The sequence below is a fragment of the Mobula birostris genome, chromosome 9, assembly GCF_030028105.1.
Source record: "Mobula birostris isolate sMobBir1 chromosome 9, sMobBir1.hap1, whole genome shotgun sequence".
Lineage (NCBI taxonomy): Eukaryota > Metazoa > Chordata > Chondrichthyes > Myliobatiformes > Myliobatidae > Mobula > Mobula birostris.
In genome coordinates this window covers 136896641-136911971 of record NC_092378.1, presented here as the reverse complement: position 1 = coordinate 136911971, position 15331 = coordinate 136896641, and the positions used below count along the sequence as shown (strand labels likewise).

The window sequence follows — 15331 nt, the reverse complement described above, 5'->3', positions numbered from 1 at the left end:
GGTAGAAATAAAATATCCTATGATGCTACTCCAAAGAGAAACAGAGAAGATATCCAAGGGAATAATATCCCTTGTGCAACATGTCTGAAACAAATGAGCTGTCCAACACCATATTTCCATTGCTAATGAAAATCAATAATGTTGGAAATCTGAAATAGAAACAGAAAGTGCTGGAAAATCTCACATCAGAACCTTGACTGTTTCTTTTTCCACAGAAGCTGCCTAACCTGTTGGGATTTACTGGCATTTTCTGTTTTTATTGGTTTACCAGGATGGCTGCAGAAAACTCCCTCGCCAAATTAAATGGGTGACACTAAATCACTAGATGCTCCAGGGCAGGTGAGCAGGATTGAGACAGTCTGTGAATCATGATGAGTTAATCATATAGCATACAGCACCTCCTGTACCTTTAAAAGACTCGGGCGTCCTGTCCCTTTGGTGGAAGGTGAAGTCCTCAGGTTGCAATGCTGTTTCCAAAATGGTGGGGATGAGCCATGTTTCTATGAAGCAAAGTACACAGCAGTCCCTTCTGTCCCTCTGGTACTGCAATCTTGCTCTGAGGTCTTCAGTTTTATTTTCCAGAGACTCTACATTCACCTGCAGGATAGTCGGAATTGGGAGTCCAAGACCTTTGCGCTTCAATCATACCTGTAACACTGTGCGCCTTCCTCACCTCCTCTTTCTTGAAGGGGAACTGTACTCACGTCCTGACTTTGCTGATCTTGTGGATTGATAGATTTTTTTTTTAAGTATTAAAACGATGCTGCTTACTGTAGTTCCCATGTGGATGTCAGCTGTAGAAGTCCTAAGTGGGAATGCTTGATGATTTCCATTGGAGCTGCACGCAAAGAATCACCATCTTGTCTAAGACTTGTATTATGAAAATATCATAACACTGGACTTTATTTGATGATTGTATCTGCTTTAACCAGAAGCAAAATTTGTGGAAGAAAGAATTACAAGTCAATTTGAGGTTTGTTTCCTCCCTGTGAGGCTACGTGTCATTGGTTCAACAAGGAAATGTGTCAGTCTTCCTTCACCCACCATTCGCCACCAGCTACCTGCACATTATGCTTAGCTGTGGTCCGAACGAAGGAATCAGGTTGAAATGGCGACCTAATCGTCCTGGTTACTTTTTAATTTCAAGGTGGCGTGTGTCATTCATACTGTACATCAGTAATAATACCTTTTAAAGATGGGGCCCAAGATAGCATACCGTTAACTATAAGACAATACCCAGTCAAAAGTGTGAGGCTTGAAATCACAACTGCTGGTGGAACTCAATGGGTGAAGCTGCATCTACAGAGGCAAAGGGATGGCATTGAGACTCTGCATCAAGACTCACAACACTCTATCTCTGAAGTAGGAGTAACACTCTTCTCTTAAACATCTGGTGACAGTCTTTTCACCTACGTTAACGCATTCTCCTGATCAACTGCAGTGTTATAACTGGTGATAGAAGCATTATGTCTTTGCTATTCCTGTTAAACAACTTAAATATTTCTCTATTTGATTCATGCATTTCTAGGCAGCCCTGTTTACACTTCCTGCAACATTTTACGAGGGAACTGACTCTAGCAACTTGACAATATTCCACTGTTCACTTAGAATATTTTTCACATTATACTCATTAATTATCTCTATATTCAATCTCTCTAGGTATGATCCACTCCAAGAAATTCCTGCTTGGCTTAATTAACATTCTGTCAAATGCACCTCCTTTGAAATTTCAAGACCTACTGATTGACTTGTTGGGAAGGGGCCTTTTAACAAAGGATGACTACAGACATTACAATCAATGTGAACCTGAGGACTTGTCACGGACCATTTTGGTATCTGCTCTGGGCAAAGACGAAAATTACTGTCAAGCATTTCTCTCCATTCTTTGTGATAACTTTCCATGGATTTGTGCAAAGCTTCAACAAGTTTCCAATGGCAAGGATCAAACATTGTCAAGTGGACAAACTGGCGGTAAGTAACTCCATTTTTTTTTTTAAGTTCCCTTCTCAGTAATAAGACATGGGAGCAGAATTAGGCCATTTGGCCCATTGAGTCTGCTCCACCATTCCAGCATGGCTGATAAGCTGACCAAAATCAGACTATAAGTAAGATGGAGATGTGGTTTAGTTTGTAATACGGGCTAACTACACTTTAAATAGTGTAAGAAGGGCACGATTCCCCATCATTTTATGATGGGGAATTGTGAATGAGTGTGCAGCCATGTTTCACTAATATGCCACTTGTTTGAACAACGTCCAGTGTAAATTTACAACATTAAATTCAGGAGCACTTGTTGAAAGGTAAAAAGCTGACAACAGTTAAAATAGGTGATGATGTCTAGCAGATTCATGATGTTTTTCCTAGCTTTTGCCACATTAACTTAAATATCTCATGGAGTCTGTGCGGTGGATGGCAATGTTATCTTCTCTTTTCATCGCCTCATGACATCCCGATTTTGGAAGACATGGTTATTTACATGCGGCTAGAGAGGGGGAGTTCACGCTTCAGGGGCTTCCTCAATTAACCATGGATACCAGAGCATCCATGTTGAGAATGTGAACATGCGAATAGGAGAGGGTCTCTTATTTCCATTTGGTGTGGTTATGGCTGAACGCCATAAGCTGAATTTTGTACAACAAAGTTTGGCTAGTTGCAGAATAAACATTGCTAATTGCAGATAAGAGTTACAATTTGTTTCCACCCTTGTATAAGCAGTGTCTGGAACTGTCCCCAATTTTCAGGGCAGAAAATAACAGCATTGATGATGCAGGCCCTGGTCCATGACTCCGCAGTGAATGGAAAGGACTTTTCTCTATTGATTTCATCAGTTTTCTTTCCCATTTATCAAATCACCTCTTAACCCTTGAAGCCTATTTATCATTCTGATTTACTGACATGGCATTTTCCCCAAGGTCTGTTGACTCGTCCTAAAATGTGGTGACCACAATTGCTGACAGTCCCTCACGTATGGTCCAATCCATGCTTTCAGAATTGTGTGTAATTCCTATCCCCCTGTACACCAGTTCTCAAGATATGAGTGCCATTCCATTGGCTGTACCATTCTGAGGCAATACGATAGTTCTTGGGCATGAACGCCCAGCTCAGTTTGAGCCTCCAGTGCTTCTAACTGCTCACTGTTTAGAATGTACTCTGTCCTGCCCTTCTTAGATAACATTCACCTATATTGAAATTTATTTCTGCACTTTTGCCCAGTTACTTAATATATTCGAAACTTATTGATGCCATTCAAACCAATTACAACGTTGCCCATCTTTATGTCATTGGAGACTTAGCTTATAGTCTTTCATCTCATTGGTTTATAAGTTCAACGAACAGTTATGATCCCAAAACTGACTCGTGTGGGATTCACTTTGTCAAGTTGATTGCTTACCTTTTATCCCAACTCTGTTCAGCCAGTTTCCTTTCTAGATTAATACAGTTCCCACAGGGGACTGTAGCGGCTCCCTTCCTGTTTGTCCTGTATACCTGGAACTTTAGATACAACACTGAGTCATGTCATCTGCAAAAATTCTCTGATGACTCAGCAATAGTTGGGTGTATAAAGGGAGGATGGGAGGATGAATACAGGGCCCTGGTGGAGGACTTTGTCAAACGGTGCAAGCTGAATCATCTGCAGCTCAACATCAGTGAGACAAAGGAGATGGTGATGGACTTTAAGATGACTAAGCCTGTTACTATTGATGGTGAGGACAGGGATGTGGTGAGGATTAATACATTACCGTCAAACCCAAGAATGTAAAATCTCAAGTGGGAGAAATTATGAAGTACCTCTGGAAATTTATATAAGTACCATCTGCAGGTATTCCCCCCTTAGTCATCGCTGCAAAAAAAAGTGATTATTTGTCAGAGGTGACATATCTTGGGAAACCCACTGGAGTTTTGAAAGAATGAGCAGTGACCTTATCATGTAAGGTATGCTGGAGACTTGTGGGTTGGATGCTGAGATCCTGATGGGGCTATGTAGAAATACATTTTGAAGAGTTTTGGTTGCCCTGTTATGGTAATGTCATTATTAAACAGCAAAGATGTTAAAGATGGCACTGGTGAGACACGGTGCCACTTGGCAAGCATAGAACAAAACTACTAACTATTCCATTAAATACACTTTTTCTGGACTATGATCACTGCAATCTAAAGCCTGTACTTCCCTTTGGGAGTTGTGCCTGAACCTCCTGTATGACCTGACATTTTGCAGTATCCTGAAGGAATCAGAGGACAGAACTTTTGAGAATGAAGGTATGGCCTCAGCAGCATTTGCTGGAGTGGACTTGGGGCTGGGCCTGAGAGTGAAAATGAACCAATGTTTGGCCAATTTAAGCGCCGAGAGGCGGCAAAGCTGAGGGCAAAGGACGAACCAGAGTTCAGCTCAGATTTATTCACCTCAGTGCTGAACTGTCTCCGTGGCTGTGGCCTGCAGCCATCAGGCTCCTGGACCAGCTGCAGCGCTGAACTGACTCTGTAGCTGTGGACTCGCTTTCAGGGACTCTGCAGTTCATGTTCTGTGTGTTATTTGGTTACTTTTTCTTATTGTTACACGATTTGTTTTGTTTCGCACATTGGGTGCGTGATGGTCTTTGTTGTGTAGGATTTTTAAAGGGGCCTATTGTGTTTCTTTGTTTTGTGGCTGCCTGCAAGAAGGCGAGTCTCAAGGTTACATGTAGTATACGTACTTCGATAATAAATATACTTCAAACTTTTTAAAAGAATCCCCCCCCAAAAAAATAAACAAATGCTGCTAGGACATGAGGGGCCGAGTTTTGGAAAGAGGTTGAACAGGCTAGGACTTTATTCCTTGGAACATCGGAGATTGAGGGGCGACATTACAGAGGTGCATAGAATCATAAGGGATATGGATAGGCTGAACATGCCTAGTCCTTTTCCCAGGAAAGGGGAACTAAAATGTGGAGGGCATTGGTCTAAGGGGAGAGATGAAAGATTTAAAAGAGAACGGTACATTGTTGGTATGAGCTTCCACAGGAAGGGTTGAGGCAGGTACAATCATAACGTGTAAAAGAATTTTCATTAAGTACACGGATAGGAGGGATATAGAGGCATATGGGCCAAACATGAGCTAATGTCACTTTTTGGGTACCATGTTGGCTTGTATGAATTGCACTAAGACACCTGTTTCCATGCTGGTAACTCTATGATTCTAAGTGGTATCAATTCAGAGTAAGGGATCAAGCACAGAAAATGGTGCTAAGGAGGAATTTCTTCTTTCAGACAGTTGCCAATGGTTGAACTTTTCTGTCCCAAAGAGTGGCGGAGGCATATTCAAGTTGTAAGTTGACAAAGGAATTAAGGGGCCTGTTTGGTCAATTCCTGCTCGTGGACTTTCTAGTCTCTGGGAGGAGGAAACCAGAGGTCCATGAACCAATCCTCATGGGAGGATAGGAGGTGGAGAGGGTCAGCAACTTTAAATTTCTCTGTGTTATTATTTAAAAGGATCTGTCCTGGGCCCAGCACCTAAGTGCCATTATGAAGAAAGCACAGCAGAACCTCTACTTGCTTAGAAGTTTGCAAAGATTTGGCATGTCATCTAAAACTTTGACAAACTCCTATAGATATGTTGTGGAGAGTATATTGACTGGCTGCAACACAGCCTGGTACGGAAGCACTAATGCCCTTGTACAGAAAAGCCCACAAAAAGTAGTGGATACAGCCCAGCCCGTCATGGGTAAAGCCCTCCACACCACTGAGCACATGGAACACTGTCACAAGAGAGCAGTATCCAGCATCCGGGACCTCCCAGCTTCTAGGTCATGCTCTCTTCTTGTCGCCACATGAGCTTTAAAACCTTCACCACCAGTTTCAGAAACAGTTATTACCCCACAATTATCAGCCATGATAACTTAATTTGCCCCATGACTGAACTGCTCCCACAAAATATGGACTCACTTTCTAGGACACTGCATGTCATGTTCTCGATATTTATTGCTTATATATTTATTATTATTACTATTATTATTTTTTCTTTTTGCATTTGCACAGTTTGTTGTTTTTTTGGCACCTTGGATATCTGTCCTGTTGGATGTGGTTTTTCATTGATTCTGTTGTGTTACTGTTACTGTGATTACCCACAAGGAAGTAAATCTCAGCGTTGCATATGGTGCCGTATATATACTTTGATAATAAGTTGCTTTGAACTTTGATCTTGAACTTTGTTATGTTCTTTAATTTATGCCAGTTCTTCCAGATTAATTAATTACTTTCAGAGTGCACAGACAATTGATTCTTAATTATAGGCTCCAATAATTTCTCAACAGCAGATGATGGGTATACTGATCTAGAATTACTATTTCTTTTGTGAACTTACTTTAAAATGTCACAGTGGTTTTTCAGTCTTAAGAAACAGTGCTTCAGAAAATATAGTCAAGACTTTTGCAATGTTCACTTCCACTAAAGCCCTCAGGTGAAAACATCAGATTCTGGGTGTTTTGCAACCATCAGTACCATTATTTTCTTCATAATTTCTATTTTACTTTACTAACTTTGCAAGGATTCTTGTCCCTGATTTAGTTCTGCAGGATTGCTTTGATGTTACCTTTATCCATTACTGTAAATATTGACACAGGTAGAAATGAAGCATGCCCTCTATTTACTTATCTTCATTTATAAAGTCACCATTATTGATTTTTAAGGGAACCAAATTACTCGTGGTAACTTACTTTTTTCCAAATAAAATGTAGGCAAGTTGTGTGGGTTTGATGTCCCTTGCAGGTTTTAGGAACAGCTTCTTCCCCTCTGCCATTAGATTTCTGAATGGACAGTGAACCAACCTATGAATCTCACCTCATTATTTTTTCTCTCTTTTTTGAACTACATATATTGTAATTCATAGTTTTTCATGTATCACACTGCACTGCTACCACAAAAAAACAATTCTCAGAATCGGTTTTAATATAGAACCATAGAACCATAGAACATTACAGCACAGAAACAGGCCTTTTGGCCCTTCTTGGCTGTGCCGAACCTTCTTGCTGCCTAGTCCCACTGACCTGCACCTGGACCATATCCCTCCATACACCTCTCATCCATGTACCTGTCCAAGTTTTTCTTAAATGTTAAAGGTGAGCCTGCATTAACCACTTCATCTGGCAGCTCATTCCACACTCCCATCACTCTCTGTGTGAAGAAGTTCTCCCCCCCATGTTCCCTTTAAACTTTTCCCCCTTCACCCTTAACCCATGTCCTCTGGTTTTTTTCTCCCCTAGCCTCAGTGGAAAAAGCCTGCTTGCATTCACTCTGTCTATACCCATCATGATTTTATATACCTCTATCAAATCTCCCCTCATTCTTCTACGCTCCAGGGAATAAAGTCCTAACCTATTCAACCTTTCTCTGTAACTCAGTTTCCCAAGTCCTGGCAACATCCTTGCATATGTTGTGAAATTTAAAAATGCAAACTCGAGGAAATCTGCAGATGCTGGAATTTCAAGCAACACACATCAAAGTTGCTGGTGAACACAGCAGGTCAGGCAGCATCTCTAGGAAGAGGTACAGTTGACGTTTTGGGCCGAGACCCTTCATCAGGACTAACTGAAAGAAGATATTTGAAAGTGAGAGGGGGAGGGGGAGATCCAAAATGATAGGAGAAGACTGGAGGGGAAAGGGATGGAGCTAAGAGCTGGCAAGTTGATTGGCAAAAGGGATATGAGTGGATCATGGGACGGGCGGGAGGCCTAGGGAGAAAGAAAGGGGGAGGGGGGGAAGCCCAGAGGATGGGCAAGGAGTATAGTGAGAGGGACAGAGGGAGAAAAAGCAGGGAGAGAAAAAAAATTAATAATAAAAGATAAATAAATAACGGATGGGGTACGAAGGGAAGGTGGGGCATTAACGGAAGTTAGAGAAGTCAATGTTCATGCCATCAGGTTGGAGGCTACCCGGGCGGAATATAAGGTGTTGTTTCTCCAACCTGAGTGTAGCTTCATCTTTACAGTAGAGGAGGCCGTGGATAGACATATCAGAATGGGAATGGGATGTGGAATTAAAATGTGTGGCCACTGGGAGATCCTGCTTTCTCTGGCGGACAGAGTGTAGGTGTTCAGCAAAGCGGTCTCCCAGTCTGCATCGGGTCTCTCCAACCTGATGGCATGAACATTGACTTCTCTAACTTCCGTTAATGCTCCACCTCCACTTCGTACCCCATCCGTTATTTATTTATCTTTTATTATTATTAATTTTTTCTCTCTCTCTCCTTTTTCTCCCTCTGACCCTCTCACTATACCCCTTGCCCATCCTCTAGGCTTCCCCTTCTCCCCCTTTCTTTCTCCCTAGGCCTCCCATCCCATGATCCTCTCACATCCCTTTTGCCAATCAACTTTCCAGCTCTTGGCTCCATCCCTCCCCCTCCTGTCTTCTCCTATCATTTCGGATCTCCCCCTCCCCCTCCCACTTTCAAATCTCTTCTTTCAGTCAGTCCTGACGAAGGGTCTCGGCCTGAAACGTCAACTGTACCTCTTCCTGTAGATGCTGCCTGGCCTGCTGCGTTCACCAGCAACTTTGATGTGTGTTGTGAAATTTGTTGTTTTGAGGCAGATGAATGTTCCAATACATAATAAATATAAATTACAATAAGAAGTGTGTGTGTGTAGTACGAAAAGAGAGGGAAAAGTCATGAGGTTGTGTTTATGGGTTTATTGTGCATTGAGAAATTTGATGGCATAGGGGAAGAAGTTGCTCCTGAAATGTTGACGGTGTGGATTCAGGCTCTTGTACCTCTCCCCCGATGGTAGCAACGAAAAGGGGCATGTCTCGGATGACGGGGGTCCTTAATGATGGATGCCGTCTTTTTGAGGCATTGTTCCTTCAATGGGGAAACTCGTGCCCTTGTTGGAGTTGGCTGAATTTACAACTCTCTGCAGCTCTTTCTGATCCCGTGCAGGAGCCCCTCCATGCCAGACAGCGATGCAACACATCAGAATGCTCCCCATGGTACCTCTAGAGAATTTTGTGAGAGGCTGCACAAAGGAACAATGTTGATGGTTGTAGTGGAACTGGTCAAGGATGGAGACTGTGGCAAACAATGAGATTTAGGAATAAACTCTTTTTGGGCATCCAGCCGGTTTCAGGTATCGATTTTAACTGATGTTTCGATGACAAACTCTGTCATCTTCACCAGGGATGATGCCTGGGCATGTCTAGTTCGGTGGTATTTCTACCCCCTCCGTCCATCCCTCCTGATTGGGTAGTTCTTATCCAATCAGGTCTTCACTGTCCCACCTTGTTTACAATTGAATTCTAGTTCTTACTTAGAGCAAGACCTTCGTCTTTGTTAAAATTCTTTTCCTTTAGTTTAATTTCAATGGCCTCCTTCAACAGGCGGTCCCAAAAGCCGTTGGCACTGCACAGTAGTTCTGTGCTGTCAAAGTCAATCCTATTACATTGCGAATGCAATGTTCTACTGCCGCCAATTTCTCTGGGTAAGCCAAACAGATACACCTCCTGTGCTCCTTGATGTGGGTTTCTACTGTGTATCCCGTCTGGTCAATATACGCTGCTAGATATTCACAGGGAATCCTGTAAACACCAACCATCCTGAGTCCCATGTCATCTTTGACCCACATGAGCTGTGATTTGTGCTTTCTCATGGGTTTGTGGATGGTATTAATCTGGTACTTCTTCAGAATCCCTGGCGATCCTTCCTGAAACCGTGGAAATATCGGGAAGACAGGCAGTCTCCTGGTTCAGATTTATTTATTTGTTTTCCACATGTACATCCAAACGTACAGCACAGTGAAGAGCATTGTTTGTATTGACGTTTGCATGTTCTGGGGTGGCCTGTAAGTGTCACCACACATTCCAGTATGCTCACCAAGTTGTACAGAACAACATGAGCAGCAACAGCAATAACACAACAATAGAAGACAATAACCATAAAACGAGCCCCTTTCCCATCCCTCCTACCCACCCAGATAGGTTTCCAACTCCAAGACAGGCTGCAGTAGGCCTCGAGCCCTTGCCTCTGGAGTCTCAGATTCGCAGTCTTTGAGCCTCCAACCACAAACTTCACCCCAAAACACCAATCACGGGGTTGATCTTTGGGCTTTGTCTTCCAGACTAGCACAGACCACGAAATAACAATAGAAACTAAACGCTTACTCTACTAAATGGCACAAACAGTCTGAGCAGATGTATCAAAGATTCAGGAAACACCTGGCAGCAGGGTCACAAGTAAATGAAACTTAGCAAGGAAATAAGTAAAAATTAGTAGAATAGCAAGACGTTGTACTGAAGTATATGACAATACTTTCTTCCAAAGATGTGTGACATCTTTGTTATTTTAACAACTGTGAATGTTCAAGTTACTTTTGAAAAGATGTGCAAATGGAGCACAATATCTGAAAGGTCAAGGGAAGCAATTTGAGGAACTGTAAATGGAGTAACTCTCTATTCTCCCCTTTGTTAGAGGATTTTAGGGTTGTATTTCTTATGTTTGTGTTTGAAATTTTAGCTGTCAGCTTAATGTAAATACACGTGTGCAGGTTGTTGCTTTTAGAACATAGAACAGTAGACCCTTTGGCCCACAATGTTGTGCTGAACCAATTAAACTAGTAATTGAATGCCTAACTAAATGAATCCCTTCTGCCTAACAATATCGATATCTGTCCGTTCTCTGCACGTTTATGTACCTGTCTAAGAGTGTCTATCAGACTTACCTCCACCACCACCCCTGGCACTACCTTCCAGGCCCTGTGTAAACAACTTGACTTGCACATCTTCTTTGAACTTAGTTAATTTCACACCCTCTAGTCTTAGACATTTTGATCCAGTGAAAAAGATACTTGCTGTCTATCTATGCCTCTCATAATCTTATAAACTTCTATAAGGTGTCCCCTCATGCTCTGGTGCTTCATATAAAACCCCAGTTTTCCCAACATATCATTATAGCACATGCCCTTTAATCCAGTGGCGTCCTCTGCACCCTCTCCAAAGCCTCCAAATCCTACCTATAATTGGATGATAAGAATTGAATGCAATATTCCAGATGTGGGTAACAAGTGCTTTATAAAGCTGCAATGTAAACTTCCTGACTCGTGAACTCACTGCCTCATCAACCAAAGGCAAGCATGCATGTTCTCTGTTCACCACCTCATCAACTTGTGCAGCCACTTGGGTGAATTTTTATCTTCTAGAGCAGGGGTGTACAACCTTTTTAATGCCATGGACTCCTACCATTAACCAAGGTGTCTGTAGACCCCAGGTTGGGAACCCCTGCTCTAGACGGGATATGTGCAGTCTGTGAGTAGGTAAGATAGGAGGGAGGCTATTCAACCATCTCACTTGACAAATCATCTATTGTCATGGTCTGGATTGGGGTCCCTTTAAATTTAGCTTGTTTATGTTACGATCCGGACCATTGATTCCCTGTTTTCCCGTGTCCCTCAACTTTGGTGATTAGAGGCAATTAACACTTGGCTGAACCAGTAGTTTATAGTCTCCAGCTTTCAGCCGTTCGGTGCGGGAGCGTCTGCAAAGTCTGCAAAGTCTGCAAAGTCACGGCGTGCCAATGTCATCTGGCCGGAGCAAACCTAGTCTCTGCCGAAGCGAGGGCCGGTAATTCGCCCTTCCTCACTGGAGCAACCCTGTCCAGTTACCTCACTGAAGTGAGCCTGCAAAATTTCCTCATCAAGGTGGGTCCGTCAGTTAATCCGCCGGAGGGAATCAAGAACCGCTGTCCTCTGTTCCCGGGCCCAGTCGAGAGCTCGGCACTACCTGGAGGTTCCAAGTCAAGTCCTGGCTCTGGGCGGCGTTCAAGTACCAAGTCAAGTCCTGGCCCTGGCGGCTTTCAATTACCATGTCAAGTTCTGGCCCTGGCGGCGTTCAATTACCATGTCAAGTCCCGGCCCTGGCGGCTTCCCAGTTCTGAGTCATGTCCTGGCCCTGGCGGTCTGTGATTCCTGTCCTACCCCCTTGTCTGAAACCCTTCTCTGCACCTCTTGCCTCTAGCCCTCGTCTGCAGCCCCCGCCTGCACTTCGGTCTAGTTCCATCACCGGAGCTAGATAGGTACTGTCTGGTGTCCATTCGTGTTGGTCCTGTCTTGTCTTGTCCTCGCCTCCACGGGGTAAGTCAGGCTGTCTTGCTGTTGCCCTGCGGAGAGTCATGTCTTGATTTGTCTTGTCCTTGCCTCCGTGGGGTAAGTCTGGCCGTCTTGCCATTGCCCCACGGAGAGTCATGTCTTGTCTCGTCTTGTCCTCGCCTCCGTGGGGTAAGTCGGGCTGTCATGCCATTGCCCCGCGGAGGGTCATGAGTCCTGGCCCTATGTCCTGTACCCAAGGAGGGGTCCCGGCTCTCTGTTCTGTGTATGTGTCCATGGTTCCATGTACCTGCTCTCCCGAGACCGAGGTACTGGGTCCTTGCCTAGTCTCGGGCTCAGGGTCCATACCCTAGCCTCTTCATGTCTCCTCTAGTTCTGGGAGCCAATTCCGAGTCCTAGCCCAGACCCTTGGTCCCAGCCTAGTTGTAGTCCTCAGTCCTTGTCCAGTTCGCTATTCCTACCCCTGCCTTGCTCTCCTGGTATCGAACAATAAACTAAATCTAAGTAACCTCACAAGATTTGCCTTGCATTTGGGTCCACCCTTGCTCCCAATAACCCGCCCATTGTGACAGTAACAAATTTATAGAGGAAAAAGTACTAATGAGACAGAAGTATTAATTACAGAAAAGTCTTTAAATTGCCCCGGTTGCCTCAATATATACTGCATATATGACTGATGCGACTGAGTTTCTGATCCAATGGTGTACTCAGAATTTTTATTTTTGGTGACTCAGGATAGTTTGTTAGACTCTGGTTTGGTTATTACAAGGGACTTTAGCGGTATGAAAGTTATTTGCTACTGATTAGCTCATGCCTGGATGTTATCTAGATCTTGCCGTATTTGGATATGGGTCCTGATTGGCTGACAATTTGTAAAATGGAATTGCACATGAAACAATGTCTCACCGTGTGATGGAGACAATTGGAGTTAGTTGGCTCCAAGTAGTATCAACAGTGGTGTCCAAAGGCTGAGATGATTCACCTCCAACAACTACGGCTATTTTTCTTTGTGCCAAGTGTCTACAATGGTATTGTTTTCCCCCTTGATGTCTATTGGCCAGCTTTATCAGGTCTTCTAGATGTCTTGAGGTCAAATCAGCAGGTTAGTTACTTTCACTTCATCTCTAGAATTTGGCCCTTTGGGCAACGTTTGGACCGTAGAGCTATGATCAAGTTGGCAGCTGAGTGCTCCTAGTGAAATCCTAATTGAGCACTTGATGCATAAGTGACACTTTAAAAGCATCATTGATGGGATATTCCATCAGTTTTGATGATGGTTGACAGTCTAAGAAATCTCTCATTTAACTGGCAGTGCCAAAATTGTAGCCGTATTGGAACAGCTTGGATAGAGGAGCATGTTATTCTGAACAGCAGGTGTCAGATTCAGAACTAGGAGAATGGTTTCATGGTCTTTGATATATCCAAAGCCTTCTGTCAGTTCTTAATATCATGTGTTGTAAATCAGGTTGTTGAAGATGATGGTGGAGATCTCAGGAGGAAAATGACAAGAACCACCTACTCTGCACTCCTGAATGAGCATGACTGCAAACATGTCAGCTTTCTCTTTATCTCACATGCTGGGCTGTCATGGTCTGGTCCGTGAAATCCGCATTCCGGTTCACGGTCTGGACCATCGATCCGTATTCCAGGTTTTCTGGTTTTCCCTTGTTCTGTTGGGTGCTCTAACTGAGGCACATGATTCTTGTTTGGGCAGACACATAAATACCTCCAGAGACAAGGGCTTGGCTGCTGGATTGTTCCTGTCCAACCCACTGTCTGAATCCCTTCTCTGCCCCCTGCCTTGCCTGTAACCTTTGCCTGCACTGCTGTCAAGTTCAACTATCTGTTGTTGTTTTGAACTGTCTCTGTGTCCATGCCTTTGCCAGGTAGGTCTGGCTGTTTACTGATACCTAGTGTTGGGATCTGTCTTGTCGTGTTCAGCATTCTATGTATGAGTCCTGGCCCTATATCCTGTTTCCAAGGAGGGTCCTGACTCTGTGTTCCATGTCCCTGTGTTCCCGTCTCTCAAGTCCAAGGCTCCATGTTCCTGTGCTTGAGACCAAGGCTCTATGTTCCCGTCCTTCCCAAGACCCAGGCTCTAGGTTCTGAGGTTCCTGTCATCCCAAGTCCAAGGCTTGGCTGTTCCTGAGTACTAATTCAAGGCTTTGTGTTCTTGTCCTGTCCATGTGCCTCATCCAGTCCTGCAGCCACACCATGTCCTCACCTAGATCTGGGGTCTGAGCCTGAGTCAAGACCCAGGTTTTGAGTCCTTGTCCAGTCTCTGGCTTGGAGTCCTTGTCCAGTTTCCAAGTTCCTAGTTCCTCATCCAGGTCCCACTTTCCTAGTCAAGTCCTAGCCCATGTCTGTGTTCTTGTCCTGGCTCCTAGTCTGCATCCAGTCCCATCCCTAAACTCTAGTCCGTTCCTAGTACTTCAGTGATTGTGTCTTGCATTTGGCTCTGCTCCCAGTGCCCCCCTTATGACATGGGCCCTATAGTTATTGAAGATGGGGATGTCCTTAGAACTTACTGTTCCTGTTAGTTGTTTAATTGTCCACCACCACCCATGATTAGATGTGTCAGAACCACAGATCTTCGTTGGTTGTGTGGTTACCTTGCTGCTTTCAATGTACAATACACATGTAGTCAGCCCTCTGTTGCAACTACACAAGGTTATCCCCTCATTTTCATGAGGGTATGCCTGGTTGAGCAGTTTGGGCAATCTCATCTGCAGTCTCATATGAACTAGGACAGCACCCCTGGCTTGAGAGAAACTGTAGTTATAGACTGATAGTGTGCCTTTTTGTAGTGGTCTACAACACCTCAATGGAGACCAGCATCGAGCTGCCAGATCTGTTCAATATCCACGCCACTTAATAAGATTTTGTTGCTACAGAACATGGTGGAGGACATCCTTAGTATGAAGATAGGTCTTTGTCCCTGCAAGATTTTATTTCTCGTCGGTCAAAGTTTTTGTGGGTATCTGCTTCAGGTAGGTGAGTGATGGTAAGCTTTATTTGTGACACAGTGGTGTAACAGGTAGAGCTGCCATCTCACTGCTCTGTGTTTGATCCTGACTCCAGTGCTGTCAGTATGAACGTTGTACCTTTTCGATATAACATATGAACTTTTAAAAATTCTCCTTTTCCTCCTTGCATTACCATTTCCTGGGTTCTGAGTTTACTCTATTAAATCTTCCTAGGTCATTACTAGAACTGCTAGACCTGTCCTTCCAATTGCTTTTGCAACTATCAATAAAGGGTGCCGCGGCTCA

The 15331-nt window shown here is 43.8% G+C and overlaps 1 protein-coding gene across 1 annotated transcript in view; it reads left to right on the top strand.

Annotated features, from left to right (window-relative positions):
* ciita (class II, major histocompatibility complex, transactivator) overlaps positions 1 to 15331 on the top strand; it is a 108018-nt gene that overhangs the window by 10646 nt on the left and 82041 nt on the right. Inside the window, exon 2 of the mRNA XM_072268944.1 lies at positions 1660 to 1971. Coding sequence (XP_072125045.1) covers positions 1662 to 1971 — 310 coding nt within the window. The 5' untranslated portion in view covers positions 1660 to 1661. The remainder of the gene's footprint in view (positions 1 to 1659; positions 1972 to 15331) is intronic.